The 26184-nt window shown below is 41.7% G+C and overlaps 1 protein-coding gene across 5 annotated transcripts in view; it reads right to left on the bottom strand.

The window, feature by feature from the left end:
- The window catches only part of BMP2K (BMP2 inducible kinase), a 284761-nt gene that overhangs the window by 106760 nt on the left and 151817 nt on the right, over positions 1-26184 (bottom strand). For 4 of the 5 annotated variants that reach the window (XM_033963569.1, XM_033963540.1, XM_033963559.1 and 1 more), the window contains exons 9-10: positions 14768-14847; positions 7647-7807 (exon numbers count right to left, since the gene is read on the bottom strand). In XM_033963569.1, the coding sequence (XP_033819460.1) occupies positions 7647-7807; positions 14768-14847 (241 nt within the window). The remainder of the gene's footprint in view (positions 1-7646; positions 7808-14767; positions 14848-26184) is intronic. The other variant, XM_033963550.1, reaches the window with a different exon arrangement.

Raw genomic sequence — 26184 nt, 5'->3', positions numbered from 1 at the left:
TCTTCATCGTCTTTGTAATTTTTGAAAAAGTGAAAAAGCAACCCACTTGTACCCATTCTACTCCACTCAGGATTTCAATCATATCTCACCTCAGCCGTCTCTTTTCCAAGCTGAAGAGCCCTAACCGTTTTAGTCTTTCCTCATAGGAGAGGAGTTCCATCCCCTTTACCATCTTGGCCGCTCTTTGAACCTTTTCTAGCGTCACTATATCTTTCTTGAGACAAGGAGACCAAAACGGAACGCAATACTCCAGGTGAGGTCACACCATGGAGCGATACAGGGGCATTATAACATTCTTAGTCTTGTTAACCATCCCTTTTTTAATAATTCCTAGCTTCCTATTTGCTTTTTTGGCTGCCGCCGGCACACATTGAGCAAAAGATTTCAACGTATTGTCTACAATGACACCCAGATTTAATGCTAATATATACAGAAACATGATGGCAAATAAAGGCCAAATGTCCCATCTAGTCTGCCCATCTGCAGTAACTTATCTCTTTCTCTCTCCGAGATATCCCATGTGCCTATCTCAGGCCCTTTTGAATTCAGTCTCCACTACCTCTTCTGGGAGACTGTTCCATGCATCTACCACCGTTTCTGTAAAAAACGTATTTCTTTAGATTACTCTGGAGCCTATTACCTCTTAACTTCATCCTAAGCTATGGAGTTTCCCTGGGTTCTCCTTGAGCTAAATCACTGGTGGCTAAGTTAAATTCTGTGGATTTAAAATCACTCATATATGCTGAAATCGTCACTGTTTTGCTTCCTTTATTGGGGGATTGGGATCATACTCAAACAGATATCAAACTATGTAGATATATATATATATATATATATATATATCTATCTATCAAACTTGATCCTGGCTTCCACTGGTAGCTAATGTAGAGAAATCAGATAAGGTTTCACAAGATCATTTTTTAAAAATAAAATAAATGAGTCTAATTGCAGTATTCTGAGCTACCTGTGGCCTCTTCAAACTAGTTTTACAACAGGCTGCTTAAACAGTTACAATAATCTAGTTTGGACAATATTAAAGCTTGAACAACCAGAACAAATTTTTAGATATCAAAAAGTTTTCTGATTTATTTTTTCAGAATTAGGAAAACACTTCTAACCACACTATTTATCTGTAACTCCACAGAAAGCTGGCCATCAACCAATACCCTAGAATCTTTAAGATTCAAAATGATTTAAATTATTGGTCACATGAAAATTACAATCAATCCAGGGATGATCTGGAGAAGCCAACAGCAAAAATGTATGTTTTTCCTCATTCATTTTCAGTTTCAAAGATGTTATCCATTGATCAATAATGTCTACATAGTTTGATATCTGTTTCATAGTATGATCCCAATCCCCCAATAAAGGAAGCAAACAGTGATGATTTCAGCATATATGAGTGATTTTAAATCCACAGAATCTAACTTAGCCACCAGTGATTTAGCTCAAGGAGAACCCAGGGAAATTCCATAGAAGTGGACCATCTATCAGATAGTTCACTCTTCATCTTAACATGATCTATTAATCAATGACTGCTCACACTACAAAAACCTTTCACAGTGTTAGATATTCTATTTCCTCCCTTATACAACAAAACATATATACATCAGGAAGTGGTCCACAGTGAATTATAAATAATTAGTATCTGAAATCATACGATACGTGAAAGAATGAATTCAGTATTAGGGTCTCCGCCAAAAAGGGAGAGATTTGCCCTGTGGCATTTTTGGGTGACTTTCTAAAATTAACAAAAGCCATATCACCTTTTACATCATATTTTTGGGTGACTTTCTAAAATTAACAAAAGCCATATCACCTTTTACATCATATTGCACTCCGTGCTGTAGACAAAATGTGCTCAAATCAAAGTTGTGGTAATCTGACCACTTCTCAAGCCTTTTAAACAGGAATGCTGCCACAAGTCCAAAAACAGTACGAGTATTTCAAAAATCATGTAAGTTCAAATGTAGTCTTCATGTATTCGATAATACAAATGTTGAAAGAAGTGAGAAAACTTAACTTTGTGTCCTGTGAGACAGATCTTCTATACAAATATTCCAAGGACCGTGTCAGAACCAGGCGATTCTTTTGAAAGTTCACAATCCATCCCAGACTCTGCAACATCTCCATAACTGCCACTATTGCCTTTTCTCCTCCTACTTAGGATGGTGTTCTGATAAGCCAATTGTCCAAGTGCAGGTGGCACCTGCCAAACTCTGTGCGGAGATGAGTGGCCACCAACACCATAACCTTGGTGAAAATTTGGGGCACTGTTGCCAGCCCAAAGGGAAGTGCTGAGAATTGTTAGCGATTCTCCACCACATGGATTCTGAGGAACTTTCTGAGTTCAAGGAAGATGTAGATGTGAAGGTAAGCGTCCGTCAAATCTAGGAAAGCCAGAAACTCTCCTGGCTCCACCACTACAATGATGGACCAAACGGTATCCATCCAGAACCAAGGAACTCTCAGGGCAGCATTGACATGTCTGAGATCCAGGCTAGGCCTCCATTCTTCTGAGCCTTATACTGCTCCCTGTGACCCTGGGTAAGTCACTTAATCCCCCCCCCCCCCATTGCCCCAGGTACATTACATAGATTGTGAGCCTGCCGGGACTGTTCAAGAAAGCAATTAAAATCCATAAAATGCCCAACAGTCTCATTTGGTGGAAGAAAAGTGGTCAGATTTGAGAAACCACCCACACATTCATACCACCATGCAGAAAAAAAATTTGAAGCATGCTGAGACAAAGGAAATAGGAAGTACTATCTGTGCTAAAAAGGATTTATAAGACATTTTTGTAGGGTTTCCTAAGAAATTCTCATCAGCATCAAGTGATGTTGTCATTCATTTGTGTGGTTGGTGATTTACCTTCTCTTCTTTTTTTTCAATTTCTTTATTCATTTTTTTAAAAACTTACAATAAGTGTGACAGTATGTATAGCATTTAAAACTCAATTACAACACTTAATATTTTGTTAAATTCCATATCAGAAATTATCCGCCTCCCCACTAATCAAATACATTCTTTAATTTCAAGAAACCTATCACAAACCCCATTCTTAAATACTTTATCTAATAATCAAATCAAAAAACCCTTCCCCCCCTACCCCATCCTGGATGTGCAAATTAAGGGGAAAAATAATATTCAATCATTACAATATTTTGCTAATGTCTCCCAAATCTCCTGAAATTTTCTAAAATTCCCCTGCCGTGTAGCTATTATCCTTTCCATTTTATAAATGTGACATAAAGAGTTCCACCAGAAACTGTAATTAAGTTTCAAGTTTAATTAAATTTGATAAATCCCTTATTACATACTAAGCGAGTAACATTAAAAATAAGTGGTGTACAATCTTAAAAGGGGGATAGAAAAACAGACAGACAATACAGACGAACTTGAATACATAAGGAAAGGGTAAAGGTGGGCAAAAAGTTACAAAATTACTGTTTTCTAGTGAAAAGAGAGCAAAAGCCAAGTAAGGGAAAAAACATTAGGATAGGGATAAAATGGATAAAAAGCATTATTTTAAAGATTAAAAGAAGCTTTGAAAAGAAAAGTTTTTAAGTTGGTTTTAAATATATTAAGATCTTTAACTTCTCTTATGTATAAGGGGAGAGAATTCCAGGTAAGAGGGGCCATAACTGAGAATATGTCATGACGTCTGGTTCCAATAATTTTCAAGGAAGGAACCATAAGCAGCCCTTGTGTTGTAGACCGCAGGGAACGAGTCGAGTTATATGGAACTAGTAACCGGTCTATGAATTGTGGTTCATTAGTGGATAATGTTTTAAAAATACTAAAAGTAATATTTTGTATGTTATTCATTGATTAATGGGAAGTCAGTGTGAGTCTATTAAAAAAGGTGTTACATGATCATATTTTTTACCATTGTGAATAATTTTAATTGCAGTATTTTGGATTATTTGTAAGCGTTTTTTTTCCTTTTGAGTGATTTAACAGAAGTGAATTACAGTAATCTAATTTAGATATGACGAGGGAATGTATTAGAATGTTTAAAGATTTCGGTTCTAGGAACTTAGACATAGAGCGAATTAAACGCAAACGATAAAAGCAACATTTGACTACATTGCTGATGTGCTCTTGATAAGAGAATTTGTCATCGATGATAACTCCTAATAACTTTAATGATGATACTAACCCAATAGTTATATTGTCTATTAAGAAAGGAGCTGATAATTTTAATCCCTGTTTCGTTGGGAAGAATAAGGCCTTAGTTTTTGTTATGTTTAGAGCTAGTTTATTTTGTGTAAGCCAATTTTTTATTTTTTCTAATTTTTGATTGATTAGAAATATTTCATTAGGGTTTTCGAGGTTAAATGGGTGGGTCAATTGAATATCGTCAATATAAGCGTAAGTGGTGAAACCTATAGATTGACTAAGACTAAGTAAGGGTGAAAGAAAGATATTAAACAGCAACAGAGACAAAATGGAACCCTGAGGGATTCCATAGTTGTGTGAGAATGATTTAGAGCTTGCATTATTAAAGTATACCGTAGAAGAACGGTTGAATAGAAAAGAAGTAAACCACTGTAATGATAAGTCGCAGACGCCTATAGTTTGTAGTCTGTCTAAGAGGAGAGAATGATCGATGGTGTCAAATGCTGCCGAGAGGTCAAGGGAAAAGAGAATAACCGAGTTATGATGGTCTAGGTCGGGGGTCGGCAACCTGCGGCTCCAGAGCCGCATGCGGCTCTTTTCCACCTTTGCTGCGGCTCCGGTAGTGTGTCACGCAGGCATGCAGCTTACAAGTCCGGCGTCGCGGCGGGAAATAGCCATGCTGAGCAGTGAGCTCAGCACATACACAGATGAAAGCCTTGCTTGCTGATTGGTCCGGCGGCCCCGCCCTGCCGTGCCGCCGGACCAATCAGCAAGCAAGGCTTTCATCTGTGTAGTGCTGAGCTCACTGCTCAGCATGGCTATTTCCCGCCGCGACGCTGGACTTGTAAGGTGCACGCCTGAAAAAGAAATCATCCTGGTCGGGGTCGGTGTCATGCTCCGGAGATCTACAGCCTTCCTATCTCCCTCTCCCTTCTACCTGCTTCCGGCCACATCCCCTGCTCCGCGGCTCTCTTCGGCAACTCAGCAGCAGCGATCGACCCAAGCTTCTGACGTCGGTGCCTACCCTCTGCGAGTCCCGCTTGTTTCAACTTCCTTTTTCCACAAAGGCGGGACTCGTAGCGGGAAGGCCTCGATGTCGGCAGCTTGTCTTGATCACTGCTGCTGACGAGTTGCTGAAGAGAGCCGCGGAGCAGGGGGTGTTGCCAGGTGCAGGTAGAAGGGAGAGGGCCAGATGCAGGACTTGTGGGTGAGGGAGGAGAAGAGAGAGAGAAAGAGAGAGGGGAGGGAAACAAAAGGAAATATTTCATACTGGGCTGGGCCGGAGTGGAGGGAGGGTGGAAAGATTCTAGCTACAGGGTGCAGTAACAAAGGAAAAGGGGGGAAAGCTGAAAATGGAGATAGTGACACAAAGAAGAGAAAGGGTAAGCAGGACCTACTGAATAAGGATAGAGATACAGAGGGGACATGAAGAGGAGGTGAAATAGAGACATAGAAGTAATGCTGAAAAAGTGTGTGGGGGGAGATAAAGACATTGAAAGGGCAAATGGTGAACATGGCGTAAAGATAAGGACAGAGACAAATGAAAATTCTGAAAAAGTGGTGAGATAGGGATATAGGTGAGATGGACACAAAGAAGGGTGATGCTGGAAAATAGGTGGAATGGTAATTCTGACAGACACAGAAGGGAAATGCTGGATCAAGGAGAGATGGGGCTCAGGCTGGATGGAATGAGGAGAAATGCCTTGTTGGCCCGGAACTTCCTCTCCTACGTCAGAATTGACGTCAGGGAGCGGAATGCTGGTCAGCGCAACACTTCTGCAGGGAAAGCTTGGGACGGCGGTGGCTTGGGGGCTGTTCCCCGATTGCGGTGGCAGCAAACCGAGTGGCTTGGGGGACGGCACGGAGACAGAAAGAAGGGGGAACAGGGAGACAGAAAGAAAAAGTTGGGGGAGAGAATGAGGTCTGGAGGAGAGGAAACATACAGGAGGCTGAAAGAAAGGAAGAAAGATTGGATGCACAGTCAGAAGAAGAAAGTGCAACCAGAGACTCATGAAATCACCAAATAGCAAAGGTAGGAAAAATGATTTTATTTTCAATTTAGTGATCCTGTATATAGCATTAAGATAAGAAACAATATATGCAGTGTTAGATTTGTTTTATAATGGTTTTGCGGCTCCAAGTTTTTTTTTCTTTTCGAAAACGGGTCCAAGTGGCTCTTTATGTCAGGTTGCAGACCCCTGGTCTAGGTTATAGATGATGTTCGTGGTAAGGCCTATTAATGAATATTCGGTGTTGTGATTTTTCCTAAAACCGGTTTGATTAGGATGCAATACGTTTGTAGATTCAACAAAGTCTGACAGCTGGTTAAATACCACCCTTTCGGTGATTTTCGCTAGAAAAGGGATGTTGGCAATAGGACGGTAGTTCGCAGGGTCCTCTAGGCTAATTTTATGATCCTTTATTATAGGAAATATTGTGGCGGTTTTCCATGGTTTGGGTAAAGTCCCAGTATTAAGACTTTTTTTTATAAAGGAAAGTATAAAGGGTCCAAAACAAGAAAAATATTTCTTTAAAATTACAGGAGGAATAATCTCGGAGGGAGAGCTTTTTAAATTTATTTTTTGAATGATTTGTTTAATATCAATCAGTGTTGGTATATTGAAATTGGAACATTTAGCACAAGGGAGTTTATAATTATTTGAGATATCCGGGGGGGTCGATGATTGGGTTAGAATCGAAATTCTTTCGTATGTTTTTAATTTTGTCACAAAAGGCATCGGCCAAGTCTTGGGCTGAAAGGGCCGTGTTTTTAATTTCCCTTTGCGAGTTGGGATTAAAAGATTTTATAATGGAGAATAATATGGAAGGGTTTTTAGCTGTTTTAATTTTATTGGAGTAATAAGATCTTTTTGCATCGTTGATTTTGATTTTATAGAAAAGTGATTATTCTTTATATAATTTCAGGTTTTCGACTGTTTTGTTTTTACGCCATTTTCTTTCAAGAGATCTGAGTTGTCTTTTAATCAAAGAGAGTTCTGGCGAGTACCAGGGGCTTTGAGCTTTTCGATTGAGAATGGTTTTATTGATAAGAGGTACTTCTTTGTCCAATAAGAGTTGAATTGTTGCATTCCAGGTGATAAGTTGTTCTTCAAGGAATCAGTCTCTTCCAGTTTACCTTCTCTTCAAAGTAACTGCAGTTAATACAGCTCAGAACATGTTCAAATTTAAAAGAACTTGGATACCAGAATGTTTCTAGTGAGGAAAAGGAGGAGATAATAGATGGCATGGTTAGGCAGACGAGATAGGCCATAGGGTCTCTATCTGTCTTTATTTTTCTCTGTTTTTATATTTAGAAAAGACGGTTGTACTCTATAATAATTTAAATTTATGTAAAGTAGTATTCACAAATTATATACCAAAGTGGACTACCAAAATGATGAGCCAAAGGATTGGCATCTTATATGCATATTTTCCAGAGGCAGACTGGGTTTTAAAATTTGAGTATCAATAATTCATGTTTTAGAGTATACAAGGTTAATTAGTATACAGACAAGTCCATTTACCTATTTGACCATGGTTAATTTGCTCACAGGTGACAGGAACTTTAACTGGCGTAGCTGTGCTCTGAACTGCCCGTACACTACCTGCTGATGCGCTAGAACTGGCCTTTGGTCTTTGCCTTGGTGCAATTGAGGTTTCTGTTGGTCCTGCTGCTTCTGTTATTCTACAATAAAGTAAATTGTGCATCAAATCTTAAGTACAATCATACTTTGAACTAAAAGATTATTCAAGCTCCATAAACATATTACAAATGATTACCTATAAATCCATATTTACTTTTACAAGTTTCAAAACAAACATTTTCATATTTTTCCATACCATCAGAACAAAGCTCTTTCTATGTTAAGACGGTACATGCTCTCGCCTCAAGACAGATCCAAAGCAGTTTTTTCCCCACCCTTAATATAGTAACATAGTAAAATACAGCAGATGAAGACCAATTTGGCCCATCCAGTCTACCCAGCACCTTCTACTCAGTGCAGGTTAAGCCTAGTATTAAGCTGAATAGATGCACATACACTATGGAATATTTTAAATTTGAATCCTACTGCACTTATATTGCAATCACTGTTTAATCAGCTATTGTGAAAATTATAGGGAATCCACAGTGGGGATATATGTGAAATCCACTATCCTAAAATATGCATGGCAGAAGAAAGGAAGGTTAACAAGAAAATATCAGCTTTTAAAGGTTGCACCTTCTCTCTCTCTCTCTTTCTTGATAAACAAATCAGTAAGAACTTCAGCCATGCAAGATGTAAGACCATTCGTTGATAACTTATTTCTGTGGAAACTTGGTCCTCCATAAAATTCAACTATTTCAGCCAAAATAAGTTTGTAGTTTATAATTTACAGTCCCGCCTTTAGCAAGGAGAATTATAATATTACACACAAATATACAGATACAAAAATATTACAATTATCCATTATAAAAACATTAATGACCATATTTCATCATACAAAAGAAATGACACTTCAACAATCTTTTAAACATTCATAAGTATGCTGCTTGATGTAAACTGGGAGTTTATTCTATTCTGTGGGACCTGTACAAAAGAAGACACTGGTCTTCACTAGAGAGTTGCACGGGGACAGAAATCCCACCCGTCCCCGCCAAAAACCTACCCGTCCCCGTGAGGAATCCCACCCGTCCCCGCCCGTCCCTATAAACTTCAGAAATAGTTATTTTATTTAATTATGCTACTGAATTAAAGGCTCTGGTAGAGACCCATTTACAAATAAGCAAAGAGACTTTATTAATTTGGAAATATTAATTGGAAAGAATACAAACTTTGTAAATGGGTTTCTACCAGAACCTCTAATGTAAATATAAAATATAAATACTCAGCTGATGAGAACCCCCAAGCTGTCAGCTGAGGACTTCCTTTGCAGTTGGCCAGGGGTCCCTTTTGCCAAGCTTGGCAGGCAGCAGTAGCGTCCCTGAGTCACAGATGCTGGCACTTCAGTGGCTCATGGATATTGCCAGCGACTGCTGTGCTTGGTGGAGGGGAGTTCTGGCCGTCTCTAGAGGAGGTCCTCTGCTGGCGGTGCTTGGGTATCCCCACCAGTCACAGCAAGTGTCAGCAAGTACTTCAACACTGTAGAAATAAAACCAGAAATGCATTTCCTTTTCTTTTTAACACAATACAAAGACATCTGCTATATACATTTCCCAAAGCTAACATATTTTAGTCAATAAATTCTGTTTCTTATCTTTGTTATCTGGAAACTTATTTTTCCATCAAGTTGGTCCCGGTTTCTTTTCTCCACTTTCCCATCTTCTGTAAATTCTTCTGTTGCTGTCCATTGGTTCCTCCTACCATGGTCCAGCATTTATCCCTTTCTCATCTTTCGTGCCTGCCCACCAGCCCCATGCCCAACATTTCTCCTTCTATCACCCCTCTCCAGCACCATGCCACATCTCTCCCTCCATTCCCTTCACCACTGTCCAACATTCCTCCCTCTTGCATCCCTTTCAATCTGCCCCATTGTTCCCTTGCCACCACATTTCTCACTCATCTTTTTCTTCCCTATCATATTCTGTACTTCCCTCCCTACGACCAAAAATTCTCCTCTTTCTTCCATTCGCCATGTGTACACAACCATCTCTCTTTCCCGCTCACTGACACACCCACACCCAATTCTCCCCCATCTCAGCATCTCTTTCCCTCCCTTCCTCTCTCCCCAGTTCATGAATTCTGTGTCCAAAAATGCACTCCCTCCCACCACTTCATTCGAGTCCAGATAACAGCAGGGGTTGGCAGCAAGCCATATGTAGCAGACCCAGAAGTCTTCCCCCGAAGTCAGAGTTGACATCGGATGGAAGGCTTTGCATGGCGTCAGCTGAGGTGTTAGGTGGGAGATACTGGATGTAGGAGGTGAGAGGAGGCAGACTAGAAAGAAAGGGAGAAGGATCAGACACACTGGATGAAAGGGGAAAGATAAGACAAGCTGGAATGCCTGGGGAGAGAGAAAAAGACAGATGATGGATGTAAAGGAGAGGAGAGGAAGACATTGAATGGAAAGGAGGAGAGGGGGAGGATACGGATGGAAGGGATGAAAGAGAAAGATGGGGCAGACACTGAATAAAAGAGGGAAAAAGAGAAATGAAGCAGATGCTGGGCTGAAAGGGGGGAAAGATGGGCAGATGCTGGATAGAAGGGGGAGAAAGAAGGGTGGATGATGGATGGGATGACAGAGGGGGCAGAAAGGAGGAAGAGAGGAGACAGATCAGATGCTAGGCAGAAGCAGGAGACAGAGGCAGATGCTGGATGGAAAGAGGGGGAGGGGAAGATGCTGGATGGAAATGGAGGAGAGGGAAGATGCTGGAGAGAAAGGGACCTCAGGTCAGCATTAGAATGGCCGTGCAAGTCTACATGGGTCCAAATGGTGCCACACACTGCTAGACCCGACCCCCCCCCCCCAGTCCATTGTGCTTTCTAGAAGCCAGTATTGTGGTGCAGCCAGGTCCCTGCTATAGACTGTGCTTTTGCCAGCAGAGTGGTGAGCCAGCACGATGGCGCAAACAAGCCCCCCTCCCCTCCCCCCAAGTGTCCTCCACCCAGAACAGGACCGAATCTGGGTTCCTAGTGGCAGAGCAGTGAGCCGGTGGTGCGGCGATGCAGTCCAGCCTACCGAGGCATCCCCTACTGCATTCCCGGCCTTTGTATGAGGGAGGTCTGGTCACTGGTGCCCCAGAGAAAGGAAACCTGCAGCCATAGAGCAAACAAGCAGCACGTACACAGCTGAGAGCCTTGCTTGCTGATCCTGCCCTGCCGGACCAATCAGCAAGCAAGGCTTTCAGGTGTGTACTTGCTGAGTTCACTGCTCAGCATGGCTGTTTCCGCCACGATGCCTGACTTGTCTCTCAGCTGCATGCCTGCATCGCCAGAATTTAGGTAGGCCTGTTTTCATCCCTGTGGGAGTCCCGTGGGCCAGGGGGGGAATCCCTGCGGGATTCCTGCGATCCCCGTTCAGACCTCTAGTCTTCACTGGCCTCCTATAGTATCATATGGCTGGTTATATGCACAGGAGGCAGGCCAGAAGGACACTATTAAATAAAAAGAGTAAATATGATAAACAGAAATTTCTCCTTTACCAATATATTCAGGGTTCTGGGACACTGATTGCCTGAGCTATATGCATACAGGTAACCAGCTACTTAGAGAAATTAACAAGTAGCTCCCCCAAAACTACTAACCAGAGAGAGACAAACTATTTCTCCCTACTCCCAACTGCTCACTTTCCCTTCTCACACCAACTGCATTATCCCAGGACATCATAATAGAGGCTTCAAGATTTCTTTATTCTCGCCGATAGTAAATCTTGGATCAGAAAGTGGACTTGAGTAAAATTGAACCTTAATGTTAATTGCTTATATATGTTGGCTTGTTGCCATTTGATTTTTTCTTTTTGAATATGATCTAAGTTCAATTTCTTTCTGTACAAGTTTGTATGCTTGATAAGTATTTTGAAATCTATAAATAAATTAATAAATAAATAAAATACCTTAATAAAATAGCTTAGAGCAGGGGTGTCCAACCTTTTGGCTTCCCTGGGCCGCACTGGCCGAAAAAAATGTTTCTGGGGCTGCACAAACGCTGCAGCAAGACAGAGGAGGGAGCCAGCAAGACGGTAAACACCCAGGGGCAGCAGAGGAAAACACTGCATCACTCTCGACCGGGGCCGCACAAAATACTTCACAAGGCCGCATGCGGCCCTCAAGCCGCAGGTTGGACACCCCTAGCTTAGAGAGTCATTTCACAGACCTCGGCGGTGTCGCCTCAGCCAAATCAAACGTGAGAGGCTGAGGTGAGAGAAAAGGCCCCGCTGTGAAAAAGCACAAATGCGCAACAAAAAAAAATTAACTTTCTACTTACTTTATTAACTATACGCAGAAAATATACGCATAAAATATACATATAAAATCCTTGTGAATGGGAAGGCAAGCACAAAAAATTAACGAACGTTCAATGGCACGACTGAACAGCTCCACGGAAAACACTGCACTGAGGAGCCACACGCCTACATCAGGTGGGAAGGCACTCGCGCATGTGCAGTGCAGTTGGTCGTGAACTTTCTAAAGTTCTTAAGTGGCTATGCACTTGGGAAAGTCCATGCCGGGGCTCTGTGGATGACATCACCCACATGTGAGAATATGCTGCCTGTTTGTCCTGGGATAAAGCACAGGTGTTATCCAAAAAATACTGAAGTTAAAGAAAAATAAATGAGAACAGAAAGACAAGCTCCTACAGTCTGGCATGTAGGAAAAAACTGAATTCCTGGAGGGCAGTCCTGAGGTAAGAGGGGTTGGGATAAAGACTCCGCATAATGAGCTCCCTACAAAGCTGTCTGGCAAACACAGGAAAATAACCTACTAGTCCAAAAATAGAGCAGGCTTGTACAAGAAAGGCCCTTGCCTTGTGTGACTTTGCAGATCTTCGCAGGGGGATTGCGAAGATCTGCAACATGACATAATCAAGCTTGAGGAATGGGCATCGACATGGCAGATGAGGTTCAACGTGTATAAATGTAAAGTGATGCATGTCGGTAACAAAAATCTCATGCACGAATACAGGATGTCCGGGGCGGTACTTGGAGAGACCTCCCAGGAAAGAGACTTGGGAGTTCTGATCAACAAGTCGATGAAGCCGTCCACACAATGTGCGGCTGCAGCAAAAAGAGCAAACAGAATGTTAGGAATGATAAAGAAGGGGATCACGAACAGATCAGAGAAGGTTATCATGCCACTGTACTGGGCCATGGTATGCCCTCACCTGGAGTACTGCGTCCAGCACTGGTCACCGTACATGAAGAAGGACATGGTACTACTCGAAAGGGTCCAGAGAAGAGCGACTAAGATGGTTAAGGGGCTGGAGGAGCTACTGTACAGCAAAAGATTAGAGAAACTGGGCCTCTTCTCCCTCAAACGGAAGAGAGTGAGAGGGGACATGATCGAAACATTCAAGGTACTGAAGGGGATAGACTTAGTAGATAAGGACAGGTTGTTCACCCTCTCCAAGGGACAGTGTCTACCAAGCGAGTTTCTAGAGTTTCCACTTTTTTTGTTCAGTACTTTTCCAATGGAACAAAAAAAGTAGAAACTTGCTGGAGTAAGTGTATAGCCCTCAATGGAGACTGCTCCAACTTTGTTGTGTTTCTCTTTTGAACAATCTGCATGTGCTGCCTGTCTTTTTCCTTCATTGTGCAGATCCTGGCCTGCCTGTCCCCACTCTCTCTCAATGTGCAATTCCTGGGATATCTCTCTCAAAATGTCAATCGCATGCTTGCCTATCCCTTTCTCTCAAAGTGCACTTACAGGGCTGCCCGTCTCTTTCCCAATAGTTCAGCTCATGTGCTTCCTAGCTGTTGAGTGTTGACAGCATTAGAGATAGGGTCAGCTCAGGAGAAGGCTAGGCTCTGATGATTGGCTGTAGGGAGAGGGCGGGCAAGGACCTCACTGGTGGGATACTGAGCACCTGGTCTGCACTAAGTACTGATTTGCTGAATGCCAGCTGACTTGAGAATACCATGCCACCATGATGCAGTCCAAATTACAGCACAAAAATCTAAAACAAGCCCAAAAAACCCGCAACCTGCAGCTAATCAAAATTTCCCACAACCAGCATTAAAAAGCAGCCTAATTGGGCGAGAAAACCGCGGACCTGGCTCTACATTGTTTATCAGGCTGAAAAAAACTCTTTCAAAAAGAGCCTATAATAGCTCTCGGCTCTTGGCAGTGGGAGGAGTCCCTAGTGGGCATAATAGCCTCCCTGATGCAAAGACATCAAAGGCCTCTTTGCTCAATTTCTGTACAGTGGTACCTTGGTTTACGAGCATAATTCGTTCCAGAACTGAGTTTCCCCATAGGAAATAATGGAAACTCACTTGATACGTTCCCCCCCGCCCGACCAACTTGAAACTTACCCCCCGGCTGGCACCGGCACGCAGCCCACAGGACGTGCTGGTGCCGCTCAAAGAAGTTTCTGCCTCTGCTGGGCCTTGAGCATGCACCGATGCACAGGCAGGAACTTCGAGCGGCACCGGCACATCCTGTGGGCTGTGTGCAGGTGCCAGACGGGGGGTAAGTTTCAAGTTGGTCGGGGGGGGGGGCCTTTGCGAGCGTGGGGAGCAGTGCCGGTTCTTGGGGGGGGGGGGTTTGCAAATCGAGTCAAAACTAGTTTGCGAGACAAGTTTTGCGAGAATGTTTTGCTCTTCTTGCAAAATACTCGCAAACCGAGGTTTGACTGTACTTAGATTCAGTGAACACAAGAGAGATTCAGGGAAAACAGGAATCCCACTCTTCACTGCACTTTGAAAGATGCAGTGAACATGGGAATTCCTTTCCTCACATAAGCTTGTAGCACTAGATATCTATTTTTGAAATGGAAAGCCAACAGATCAAATTAATGATTCATTACTACTGCACACCATTCAGATAATACATTAGCCCTTATTCATGCTTAAAATTTTTCTGCTTTGTAATAAATGTGAATACCATATCTTATTCAAGAACAATCTTACCAACTGGCACTGAAGGGGATAAGTCCTTTTTGCATAAGTAAAAATGAGACTCAAATTAACAGAAAAAATGAATACAGCAGTCCTTCCACAGTATGCTCACCTGGCTTTAATTTGGCTTTTTCTAGCCGCAGCTTCACTTGTAGTCATGGGTTCGGGAAGTGTTGAAGGGACAGGAGAATTCTTAAACAAAATATTGAACTAAATTAAAATTAATGTACTCTTGAAGAAAAGTACTAAACCTATTGAATTTCCTATGTTAACACTGCTTAAAAGAGATTTGTTATATATTTTTTTTTATTTAACATTTTTTATTGATTTTTTCATATAACAAGTGTGTCATAAAGATTCATACAATTACCTTAAGTATACACTTGATATCTCCATAACATATTGTACATACAACATATCTTATATAATCCTTACTATAATTTTAGACATCATATAAAATTTAATAATTTTATCAACTATTATTCAATTATGAATCCCTTTCCCTCCCCTTATTTTGTTAGTTGCACACAATATAACAACTATTATGATAATTTATTTATATTTTATGATAAAGAGAATAACCCCCCCTCCTTTATCAAGTATTTTATTATGGGAAAAATTATATCAATCATTACAAAAATCTGTTAATGGTCCCCAAATCTTCTTAAACTTATCGATATATCCTTTTTGTGTTGCAAATGTTATATAGATAGGATCAAGTCTCATTTATGACAGATGGGAGCATGGAAATACTACTGAATTGCTTGTCGTCATGTCTACTCTGGGTAGCACTTTGCCATCTTTAGTTTTATACTGTTGTATTTTTTCTTCCAAAGAAATTTCTAAAGAAAATAGAATGATATAGAATTGTATTTTTATTAGTCTGTTTAGCATATACACTAGATTTACTGCTGAACTCTATCCCAGAAGTAAATTAACCAGAAGCATGATTATTTGTTAGCATCATATCAACACTGCTTTCATTATTTTTTTTATTTATTGGGCTTTATTAACTGCCTTTTTCATGAAGAGATTCACCCAAAACAATTTACAATATACTGTACTGAATAGTAATCGGGTACTCAAAAAATATTTAGACATAGCCTTACCATTTATATCCCAAGTATAGAATAAAATAAATTTCGTGAGTATAAATATAAGAATTCCAGGACAAGCAGGTAGCATATTCTCATATGTAGGTGATGTCATCCACAGAACCCGGCATTGACTGTCTAAAGTAAACTTTCACTTTAAGAAATGATTGCCCTTACCGCACATGTGCAGGTGCCTTCCCTCTCACTACCAGCTTGCAAGACCATCAGTTCTTTGATTTCCACAGAGCAGAGAAGCCATATTTTGGTTCTCTTCACATGCCTTTTAGCGTGCATTCTATGCATTTTTAACATTCGTATTTTATACATGTTTATATTCTGCATGTATTATTTACATATGAATTATGCCTTCTGGTATTTATTTTATTTGCCAGTATTATTGAAAGGAGTGTTTTTATACCTCAACCTACTGGCCTCCCATTTCTCTCTGAGGAATCTCGTGTCAGTGATTTTTCTCTCAGGGTCATTAACCTCCTGATAAGTTTAAAATTTTTGGGTCAGCTTTGAAGCGGTGCCAAGAATGGCCAACTCAGATGCTGAGGCTCCTCTTTTCAGACCTATTCCAGGGCCGTTTACTTCTACATCTAGCTCTACATCAGCTACTTTGGTGCTGCCATTGGGGGGAACCACATAAGAAAGCTAAGCACAAATACTGTTCTCCCTCCAATGCTGCTGCATCACAAGCGCCTTCTCCATCGAAGAAACAACAGAAGGGTAGCTTTAACATTTGCATTCTGTGCTAACTACTACACAAGCGCAAATTCCAGTATCTGAGCAGCAACAAGCACAATATAAGCTGCCTACCGCACAAGTACTATCTGAGCAGCAACAAGCGCATTTTATGCCGCCTACTGCACAAGCATACACTCTATTGCAGCAAATGATTCTGTGCCCCCAAGCACTCCATTTCCAGCAACGGGCGCTATATGTACTGACTACTGTATACGCCCCTTCTTTCCAAGATCAACTGAATATGCTGCTGTGGAATGTGTTGGCCAGATTACCACTGTCACACTGTGCTAAATCCTGTTAAAACGCCCCTAGCCTGGTCTAGGTCCAAGCAAGGTAAGCAAGATACTGCAGACTGTGTATGGCCGTTTGGAGGAGGATGGGCAGGGGAGGGCTTCAATGGCTGGGAGGGTGTAGATGGGCTGGAGTAAGTCTTAACAGAGATTTCGGCAGTTGGAACCCAAGCACAGTACCGGGTAAAGCTTTGGATTCTCGCCCAGAAATAGCTAAGAAGAAAAAAAAAAAAAAAATTTAAAATTGAATCAGGTTGGGCAGACTGGATGGACCATTCGGGTCTTTATCTGCCGTCATCTACTATGTTACTATGACTGCCACGCTCAAGTCTCCTGCACATGCATTATGTATGCTTAATGAAGGGGAGATCCGGGAAACTACAGACCGGTGAGTCTGACCTCGTTACCGGGAAAGATGGTAGAAGCGCTGATAAAGGACTGCATCATTGATCACCTTGACAGACACAATCTGATGAGGACCAGCCAGCACGGTTTCAGCAAAGGAAGATCTTGCTTGACGAACTTGCTGCACTTCTTCGAGGGAGTAAACAGGCAGATAGACAAGGGTGACCCGGTCGACACTGTATATCTGGATTTTCAGACGGCACGACAAGGTACCGAATGAACGACTACTTCGAAAAATTGCGAGCCATGAAATCAAGGGTGAAATACTCACGTGGATTAAAAACTGGTTGGCAGATAGGAAACAGAGAGTAGAGGTAAATGGACAATACTAGGACTGGAAAAGCGTCACGAGTAGAGTGCCGCAGGGTTCGGTGCTTGGACCCATGCTCTTCAACGACCTGGAAATTGGTACGATGAGCGAGGTGATTAAATTTGCAGATGATACGAAGTTATTCAGATTAGTGAAGACACAGAAGGATTGCGAAGACCTGCAACGGGACAAACACGCTCGAGAAATGGGCCGTGACATGGCAAATGAGGTTTAATGTGGATAAGTGTAAGGTGATGCATGTCGGTAACAAAAATCTTATACATCCCCCAGGAAAGAGACTTGGGAGTACTGGTTGACAAGTCAATGAAGCCGTCCGTGCAATGTGTGGCGGCGGCGAAAAGGGCGAACAAAATGCTGGGAATGATTATGAAGGGGATCACAAACAGATCGGAGAAGGTTATCATGCCGCTGTACCGGGCCATGGTACACTCCCACCTGGAATACTGCGTCCAGCACTGGTCGCCGTACATGAAGGACACAAGACTACTCAAAAGGGTCCAGAGAAGAGCGACTAAAATGGTTAAGAGGCTGGAGGAGTTGCCGTACAGTGAGAGATTAGAGAAACTGGGCCTCTTCTCCCTTGAAAAGAGGAGACAGAGGGGACATGATCGAAACATTCAAGATAATGAAGGGAATAGACTTAGTAGATAAAGACAGGTTGTTCACTCTCTCCAAGGTAGAGAGAATGAGAGGGCACTCTCTAAAGTTAAAAGTGGTAGAAAACTGGAACGCTCTTCAGGAGGCTGTTATAGGGGAAATCACCCTCCTGGGAATCAAGACAAAGTTAGACAAATTCCTACTGAACCAAAACGTATGCAGGTAAGGCTAGTCTGAGTTAGGGCACTGGTCTTCAACCTAAGGGCCACCGTAGGAGCAGACTGCTGGGCACGATGGACCACTGGTCTGACCCAGCAGTGGCAATTCTTCTGTTCTTATGCGTCTATCACTGTCTATAGCTGCATAGTTATGGGGGGTGTGGGGGTGCGGAGCGTATCATCTCTTGACACACATCTCAATGGCCTTTATGACATCCACGTTGATGCTTCCCCCCATCCCCAGTGAGTTCACAGCTCTAATCCTAGACATAACACAACCAGACATGCTGCTAGACCCCCCCCCCCACCTTGTTGCTCCAGATCTATGTGGCAATATGATAAGGACTATGATTCTGACTTGTCTCTTCATGTTTCTAACTGAACTGACTACAACAATGATTTATTTATTTGATGGAGGTCCTTCAGATTCAGATTCACTGCCTGATCAGACTCTACCTCAAGCCAGTTTGTCATTTATCAAGTTTATTGAGCAAATGTGGCAGGATCTTCCAATTAAGATGGAGTCTGAGACAGAAGCTACTGCAGAATTTAGAGAGGCACACGACTACAAGGAGTTGCCTGCCCAAACATTGCTGTGTCCTCACTGCAACCTTATGAAGGAGGCCTTGCTCAGAAACTAGGAATTCCCCCATCGTATACCAGTTGCTCCAAAGAAATTGGATGCCCTTTATAAGCTTCAGTCTGCCCCTGGGTTTGTCAAACCACAGCTGCCATGCCAGTCTTTAGTAGTGGAGTCTTTCTTTTTTTTTTTTTAATTTTTTTTAATTTTTATTTATAGATTTTTGCATTCTTACAATATTTGAATTGTACATAATATATTCAATTAATACATGAAAATTGTGATTACAAATAATTCCTCTTATCATATAAAATATAACCCTCCCCTTTTTTCATTTCTTATTTCCACATAATATACATTTCCCTCCCCATTCTAATATAACTATTACTAATATGCTATGAAATCTGATCATTGGAATATCGAGTCAATGGTTCCCAAATTTTCTTAAAATTATGAATATTTCTCTGTTGTAATGCTATTCTTTTTTCCATTTTGTATATATGACAGACTGAATTCCACCAAAATGTATAGTTTAATTTGGTATAATCCTTCCAATTTTGAGTTATTTGTTGCATGGCGACTCCTGTCAATATTAATAATAGTTTGTTATTATTTGCTGAAATCGGACTCTGCGTTCTCATTGCTGTACCAAATAATATAGTATCATATGAGAGTCCTACATGATTTTCTAATAATTCATTAATTTGGGGCCAAATTAATTTCCAAAATGCATTTACACAGGGACAAAAAAAAATTAAGTGGTCTAACGTCCCAACTTCTACTCTACAATGCCAGCATCTATTAGATCTAGTGCTATCTATCTTTTGTAAGCGCGTAGGGGTCCATAAAACTCTATGTAACAAAAACATCCAAGTTTGACTCATAGATGCTGACTTTGTAGATCTTAATCTCCAGGACCAAAATCGTGGCCATTGAGACGCAGAAATTGTCTGTCCAATCTCAATACTCCAAATATCCCTAAGTCCATTTTTTTTTTTTTTTAAATTTAAAAATCCATATATCAATTTATACCATTTTGCGGCTTGGTGTCCCAAAAAGTCCGCCTGGAAACAAAGAACCTGTAAACTATATTGGGTATTAAGATCTTTCCATTCAGGGAACCCTGCCTGAATAGCTTGCTTCAATTGCATCCATTTAAAATATTGTGTTTTATTTAATCCAAATTTATGTTGCAATTGTGAAAAACTAAGCATTGATCCTTCTGAAATAACATCATTCAATGTTCGTATACCTGCAACTATCCATTGTCTCCAGACGATCTTAAATCCGCCAATCTTGATCCTGGAGTTAACCCAAATAGATTGATTTAATGATTTAGCAATTGGCTCTGGTGATAGATTACTAATATATCTTAATGTCTTCCAAGTATCCAATAGAATTCTGTTATCTTTATATCGTCTAGGCATTTTTATACTAATTAGATGTTCTAAATGTAATGGGAACAGGAGCCGCCATTCTAGATATAGCCAATCCGGTACATTCTCCATGAGATCTGGGAGGATCCAATACATACCCTGTCTTAGAATATAGGCTTGATGGTACCTATAAAAATTTGGAAAATTTACCCCCCCTCCACAATTGGTCTTTGGTGGAGTCTTTCTTAAAGAAGTGCACAGCTCTAGAACTTATACTAGTGATCCCACAGGCAGAGAAGGCAATATGCTGGATATGTTTGGTCTTCCAAGGCTCCATGCTCATGGTCAAAATACTGAATCATACCCTCTATATGTCCTTTTACATGAAGTCCCTTGTTTTGATGATGTCTACTTATAACAAGTACATACCCTCTAAACATCTCTCAACTTATCGGCATCTCGAGCGTGATCTCCTGGAGACCAGGAAATATATGGCACACTCTACATACGATGCATTCGATGAAGCCTCTTGCACCTCAGCGGTATCCATTGCTATGCACAGATAAGCTTGGCTCAGAATCTCAGATCTGGATGCCAATGTTTAAGACCATCTTTCCAACATACCTGCACAGGTGGACTTGTTTGGTGTCCGTATAGAAGCAGCCACTCAAAAGATAAAAAGAGCAGCCTTAGCTCCTATAGGCATCATTGATATTATTCCAGAAATAAATATTGTTAGCCTCCTGCGTCTATATGAGCATCTATCCAAAGACACCCAAAGCAACAAAGGTAACAGAAAACTTCTGCACCTAATCAACCTAAGCTGAAACAGTTGTTTTGACTCCCTCATAGAGAGCTTAGCTGATGTATCTCAGCCCACACCTCAGACTCTCCCAATAGGAGGCAAGCTCATCCATTACCAACAGTGCTGGACCCTTATAACATCAGATCAATGGGTCCTTCAAGTGGTGCCCTTCATCTACAGAAGAAACCACCAAACCACTCTCCAATAGAGTCTCATTTCAACTCCCATCAGAGAGCACTCAGCCCTCCTCCAGCTCAACACAACAGAAAAGGTTCTACTGCAGAAGAAAGGAAGGGGGGTTCTCTTCAAGGTACTTTGTTATCCCAAAAAAGACCAGAGGAATTTATCTGATTCTAGACTTCAGAGCACTCAACAAGTACCTGGTGAAGGAAAAGTTTGGGATGCTTTCTCTGGGAACTCTATTACCTCTTTTAGAAAAGAACAACTGGATCTGCTCACTAGACCTAAAAGAAGCATACACACATATTTCTATTCTCATTGCTCACAGAAAATACCTTCCCTTTTGTCTGGGAACATGCCCCTTTCCAGTACAAGGTGCTACCATTTGGGCTGGCATTAGCATCCAGAGTGTTCAAGTGCTTGATGGTAGTGGAAGCAATACTTCGCTCATGCAGTTTGTGTTTTTCCTTACTTGTACGACTGGCTGATCAAAACTTCCATGCCCCAATAGGCTCTAGCAAAGTCTGAAACAATTCAACTTCTCCAACTTCTGGGGTTTGTGGTCAATTATTTATTTATTTATATACCATTTATATCCTAAGTTGTTTACATTCAGGTACTTATATCATACTTCCCTATCTGTCCCGACGGGCTCAAACTATCTAGTGTACCTGGGGAAATGAGGGGATTAAGTGACGCCCAGGGTCACAAGGAGCAGCGAGGTATTTGAACTCACCACCTCAGGGTGCTAAGGCTCTAGCTCTAACCACTGCGCCACACTCTCCCACAATCCCACCTAGATCCTACTCAGACTTTGGAGTTTATTGGAGTTCTCCTAGACACAAAATCACATGTGTGCTTTCCTCTCTTATCAGAGGCTCACTACTTTACTTCAGTTCTATCCAGAAGACTCTTCTTGTCGCCATCTGACGGCACATCAGATATTGCGACTTCTCGGTCACATGGTCTCCACACTATATGTGGTTACTTTTGCCTCAGTGGGCACTATCCTCCCAATGGTCTGAAGCAACTTGTCTTCTGTGTCAGCGTTTATCAATGACACCATAACTTAAAGATTCACTTCTATGGTGAATGTCTCCAGCCAGTCTCTCCAGAGGTCTCTTGTTTCAAGTATCACCTCATCAAAAGATTTTAACAACAGATGCTTTCATGTTAGGATGGGAAGTTCGCTTAATGGCCTCCACACCCAGGTACCTTGGAATTCTGCAGACACACATTTTCATATCAATATCCTGGAACTAAGAGCAATTTGCAATGTCCTGTTCATGTTCCAGGATCATCTTCTCAATCTGGTTCGATCAGATAACCAAGTACTCATGTACTACGTGAACAAGCAAAGTGGCACAGGATTTCACTGCCTCTGCCAAGAGACCATCCAAATCTGGTCCTGGGCCATTGCTTGCAACATTTTCCTGAAAGCAGTCTACCTAGAATGAAAACAGAATGTATTGGCTGGCAAACTGAGCAGAAAGAATTTTACAACTGCACGAGTGGTCGCTCAACACCTCCATCTTACGACCTTTCTTTCTGACTTAGGAAACCCCAGAAGTGGACCTATTTGCTTGTCCCTACAAACACAAGCTCCCTCTTTTCTGTTCCAAGCTCCACACTCCCAATTGCCTGGAAATGGATGCTTTTCTGCTTGACTGGTAAGGCAAGTTCCCCTATTTCCTCCAGTTCCTTTCTAATCAGGAAAATACTAATCAAGTTTCATCAGGAACCAGCCACCATGATACTCATAGCACCTTGATGACCACATCAACCTTGGCTCCCTCTCCTTCTACAAATGAGCAAACAGGAACCAATCACTCTGCAAATCTTTCCAACACTGAGGACACAGAGCAAGGGCTAACTCCTGCATCCTTATCTACAATCTTTAACTCTCACAGCATGGTATCTCTCTCCAAACCAGTAGATACACTTTGTCTGCACCAGTGTCGGCTATTATTGAAGCCTTTCATATGGCGTTGCTACCACTTCAAGCGGACTCATTTTTCATTGTGGTGTAGTGTCAACTCTTTCAATCCAGTGAACTGTCCTCTTCTGTCCATACTGGATTATCTCCTACACCTCTAATTCTGAACTAAAGACTAATTCAGTGAGAGTTGAACTCAGTGCTATAGGTGTTTTTCAAACATCACTGGACAACAAGCCCTTAGCAGTACATTGTCTGATTTATAGATTCATGAGGGGCCTTTACCAAACCACCTCTAAAATCTCCTCCAACAGCTTGGAACCTTAATGTAGTACTTTCCACACTCATGAAGCCTCCATCTGAACCTTAAATAACATTTTGTCCTGACAAGGTGATCCTTCAAACTCATCCAAAATTTCTCCCAAAGGTAATTTCAGAGTTTTATTCAACTAGTCCATCAATCTTCTGGTATTTTTTCTAGAGACTCATGCTCACCCTGGTAAAGCAGCGCTTCACACACTGAACTGCAAACATGCTATAGCTTGCAACTTGGATAGAACCAAGACTCACAGAACTTCTACTCAGTTGTTCCTCTCTTGATTCAAAAAAGCTGGGAGCTCCTGTAATCAAGAGAAATACCTCCACATGGATTGCAGACTGTATCTCATTCTGTTATGCTCAGACTGATCTGATGCTAGATTGTATATAAGGTGCGAGCGGTGATAACTTCAGTAGCCCATCTAAGCTCCACTCCTATTGAGGACATCTGTAAAGCAGCCACCTAGTCCTCATACATTCACGACCCACTACTGTTTTGAAAATCTTATCAGACAGTATAGTCTGTTCGGCCACAAAGTTCTCCAAAGTTTAATCTCCAATTAGAAGTCAATTTCCCTTCAGCCCTATATATTAGCTCATGAGTCTCCACATGTGAGAATAACTGCTTGTCCTGGGATAAAGCATTGTTACTTACCTATAACAAGTGTTATTCATGGACAGCAGGCAGATATTCTCACAACCTGCCCAATTCCCCTTCTTAGCTTTGTTACTGAACTGATGATCATGTCAGCTGGCAGGAAGGCTCCCGCTCATGCTTGGTACGGGCAGTCTTGATTTTTTTTCCAAAAAATTTTTATTGAAGTTTTTAGAAGAAATTACATTAAAAAACCATCAGTGAAAATATATCAACAATTCGGTACAAATGTAAATGAAGTCAAACAGTTAACTCTCTAACATGATGTTTGTTAATAAACATCTTCACTTGTAAAGAAAAAGCAAAGAAGATGAAGAATGAAAAGAGGAGAATTGAAATAAAAGGAAGCATCAAAAGAGGCATCAAGAAATATTTTCTGAAGATTCTCTACTTCCTTTCTCAATACTAAGCATATATTTTCCACAAATTCAGCATTGCTATGTCCAATGGTTAACCCTAACTTCTATTATTAACAACATTGATCTAAAATTTAAATACTTAGATTCTGCATATACTGTTCAAAAATGGGGTGATTTGACCATTACTCAAGGAAGGCTCTCTTTTTCATATACCGGATTTTACGAGACAATCACTACAAACTTTCAACTGACTTTCAAAAACTTTGGACTGAAGATCTCACTAATTGAAATTATGATGTTGATTGAGTCAAATTTTGGTCCAAAACCAATCGCCTATTATCTTCAAGTGTATCGCAATCTCTTTATTTTCTCATGTGGCATGCCAACTAGACTCCTTTCCATATGTAGAAAGTGAAACTAAGTCCAAATGCCACTTGTTGGCACTGCAATACAGATGATGGTACCCTAGAACAGTGTTTTTCAACCGCCGGTCCACAAAAAAATATTGCCGGTCCGTGAAGGATTCGTGTCCCCTCCACAACAAAAGGTGCTGGCGTCAGCTGACTTGCAACTTCTTGTTGCCGTCGCTATGCCGGGACTCCTGCCTTCCACCGTGTATGCCAGGACTCCTGCCGCATATGCCTCCTGCCTTTGTGTCCGCAGCTTTTAACTTCGGCACACAGCTGCCCCTAAGCAGTAGTTTAGCCGCGGTTTCATGAGGCAGCCTCAGGGCCTTTGATAGGCCTGCCCGCTTCGATGATGCGATGTGGGCCAGCCTACCAAAGGCCCTGAGGCTGCCTCATGAAACCGTGGCTAAACTACTACTTAGGGGCAGCCTGTGTGCCGAAGTTAAAAGCACACAGAGCTGCCGCTAGCTTAAAGAGAGGAAACATTTGCTGGAGAGGGAAGGAGGGAAGGGAGAAGGGGTACTCCTGGACAAGGGAGGGGAAGGAGGTACTGCTGGACAGGGGAGAAGGAAAGGGAACAGAGTTACTGTTGGATAAGGGGAGGAGGAAAGGGAGAAGGGGTACTGCTGGACAGGGGAGGAGGAAAATAGGAAGGAAACAGCTGGCAGGGATATTAGAGGAGTGGAAGGAGTCTGGAAGGAATGGAGAGATCAGATGAGGGAAAGAGGAGAGACAGAGGAATGAGAAAGTAGAGAGAGATTGATGCTGGGAAGGGGGTCAGATGAGAAATAAGGAGAGAGGGACAAAGATGCTAGATCTGGTGTAGGAGAGAGAAAAATGAAGAGAGCAGAATGAATCATGTAAAAAGGAGAGAGGGGGGACCGGCTAGATGGAAAGGAGAAAGGGACATAGAAAGAAGGCAGATACCATATGGAAGGGGGAGAGGGCAGACAGTGGATGGAAGGGGCAGATGCTGGATGGAAGAGAGTGAAAGACGATGAAAGCAGAAACTAGAGACGACAAAAGGTAGAAAAAAATAATTTTATTTCTATCTTGTGATTAGAATATATCAGATTTGAAATACGTATCCTGCTAGAGTTGATGTTAGACATAACTGGGGGAGTGCAAAGGCCAGGAAGTGCTTCTTTAGCTTCCAGCTGGCTTAGGGCTCTCTCCAACTAGGAGGCAGTTGCCCTAGTTGCACTCCCCTAATACCATCCCTGCCATG

The sequence above is a fragment of the Geotrypetes seraphini genome, chromosome 1, assembly GCF_902459505.1.
Source record: "Geotrypetes seraphini chromosome 1, aGeoSer1.1, whole genome shotgun sequence".
Taxonomy (NCBI): domain Eukaryota; kingdom Metazoa; phylum Chordata; class Amphibia; order Gymnophiona; family Dermophiidae; genus Geotrypetes; species Geotrypetes seraphini.
Note: the sequence above shows the minus strand (reverse complement) of the source record. Positions and strands in the feature narration are given on the sequence as shown.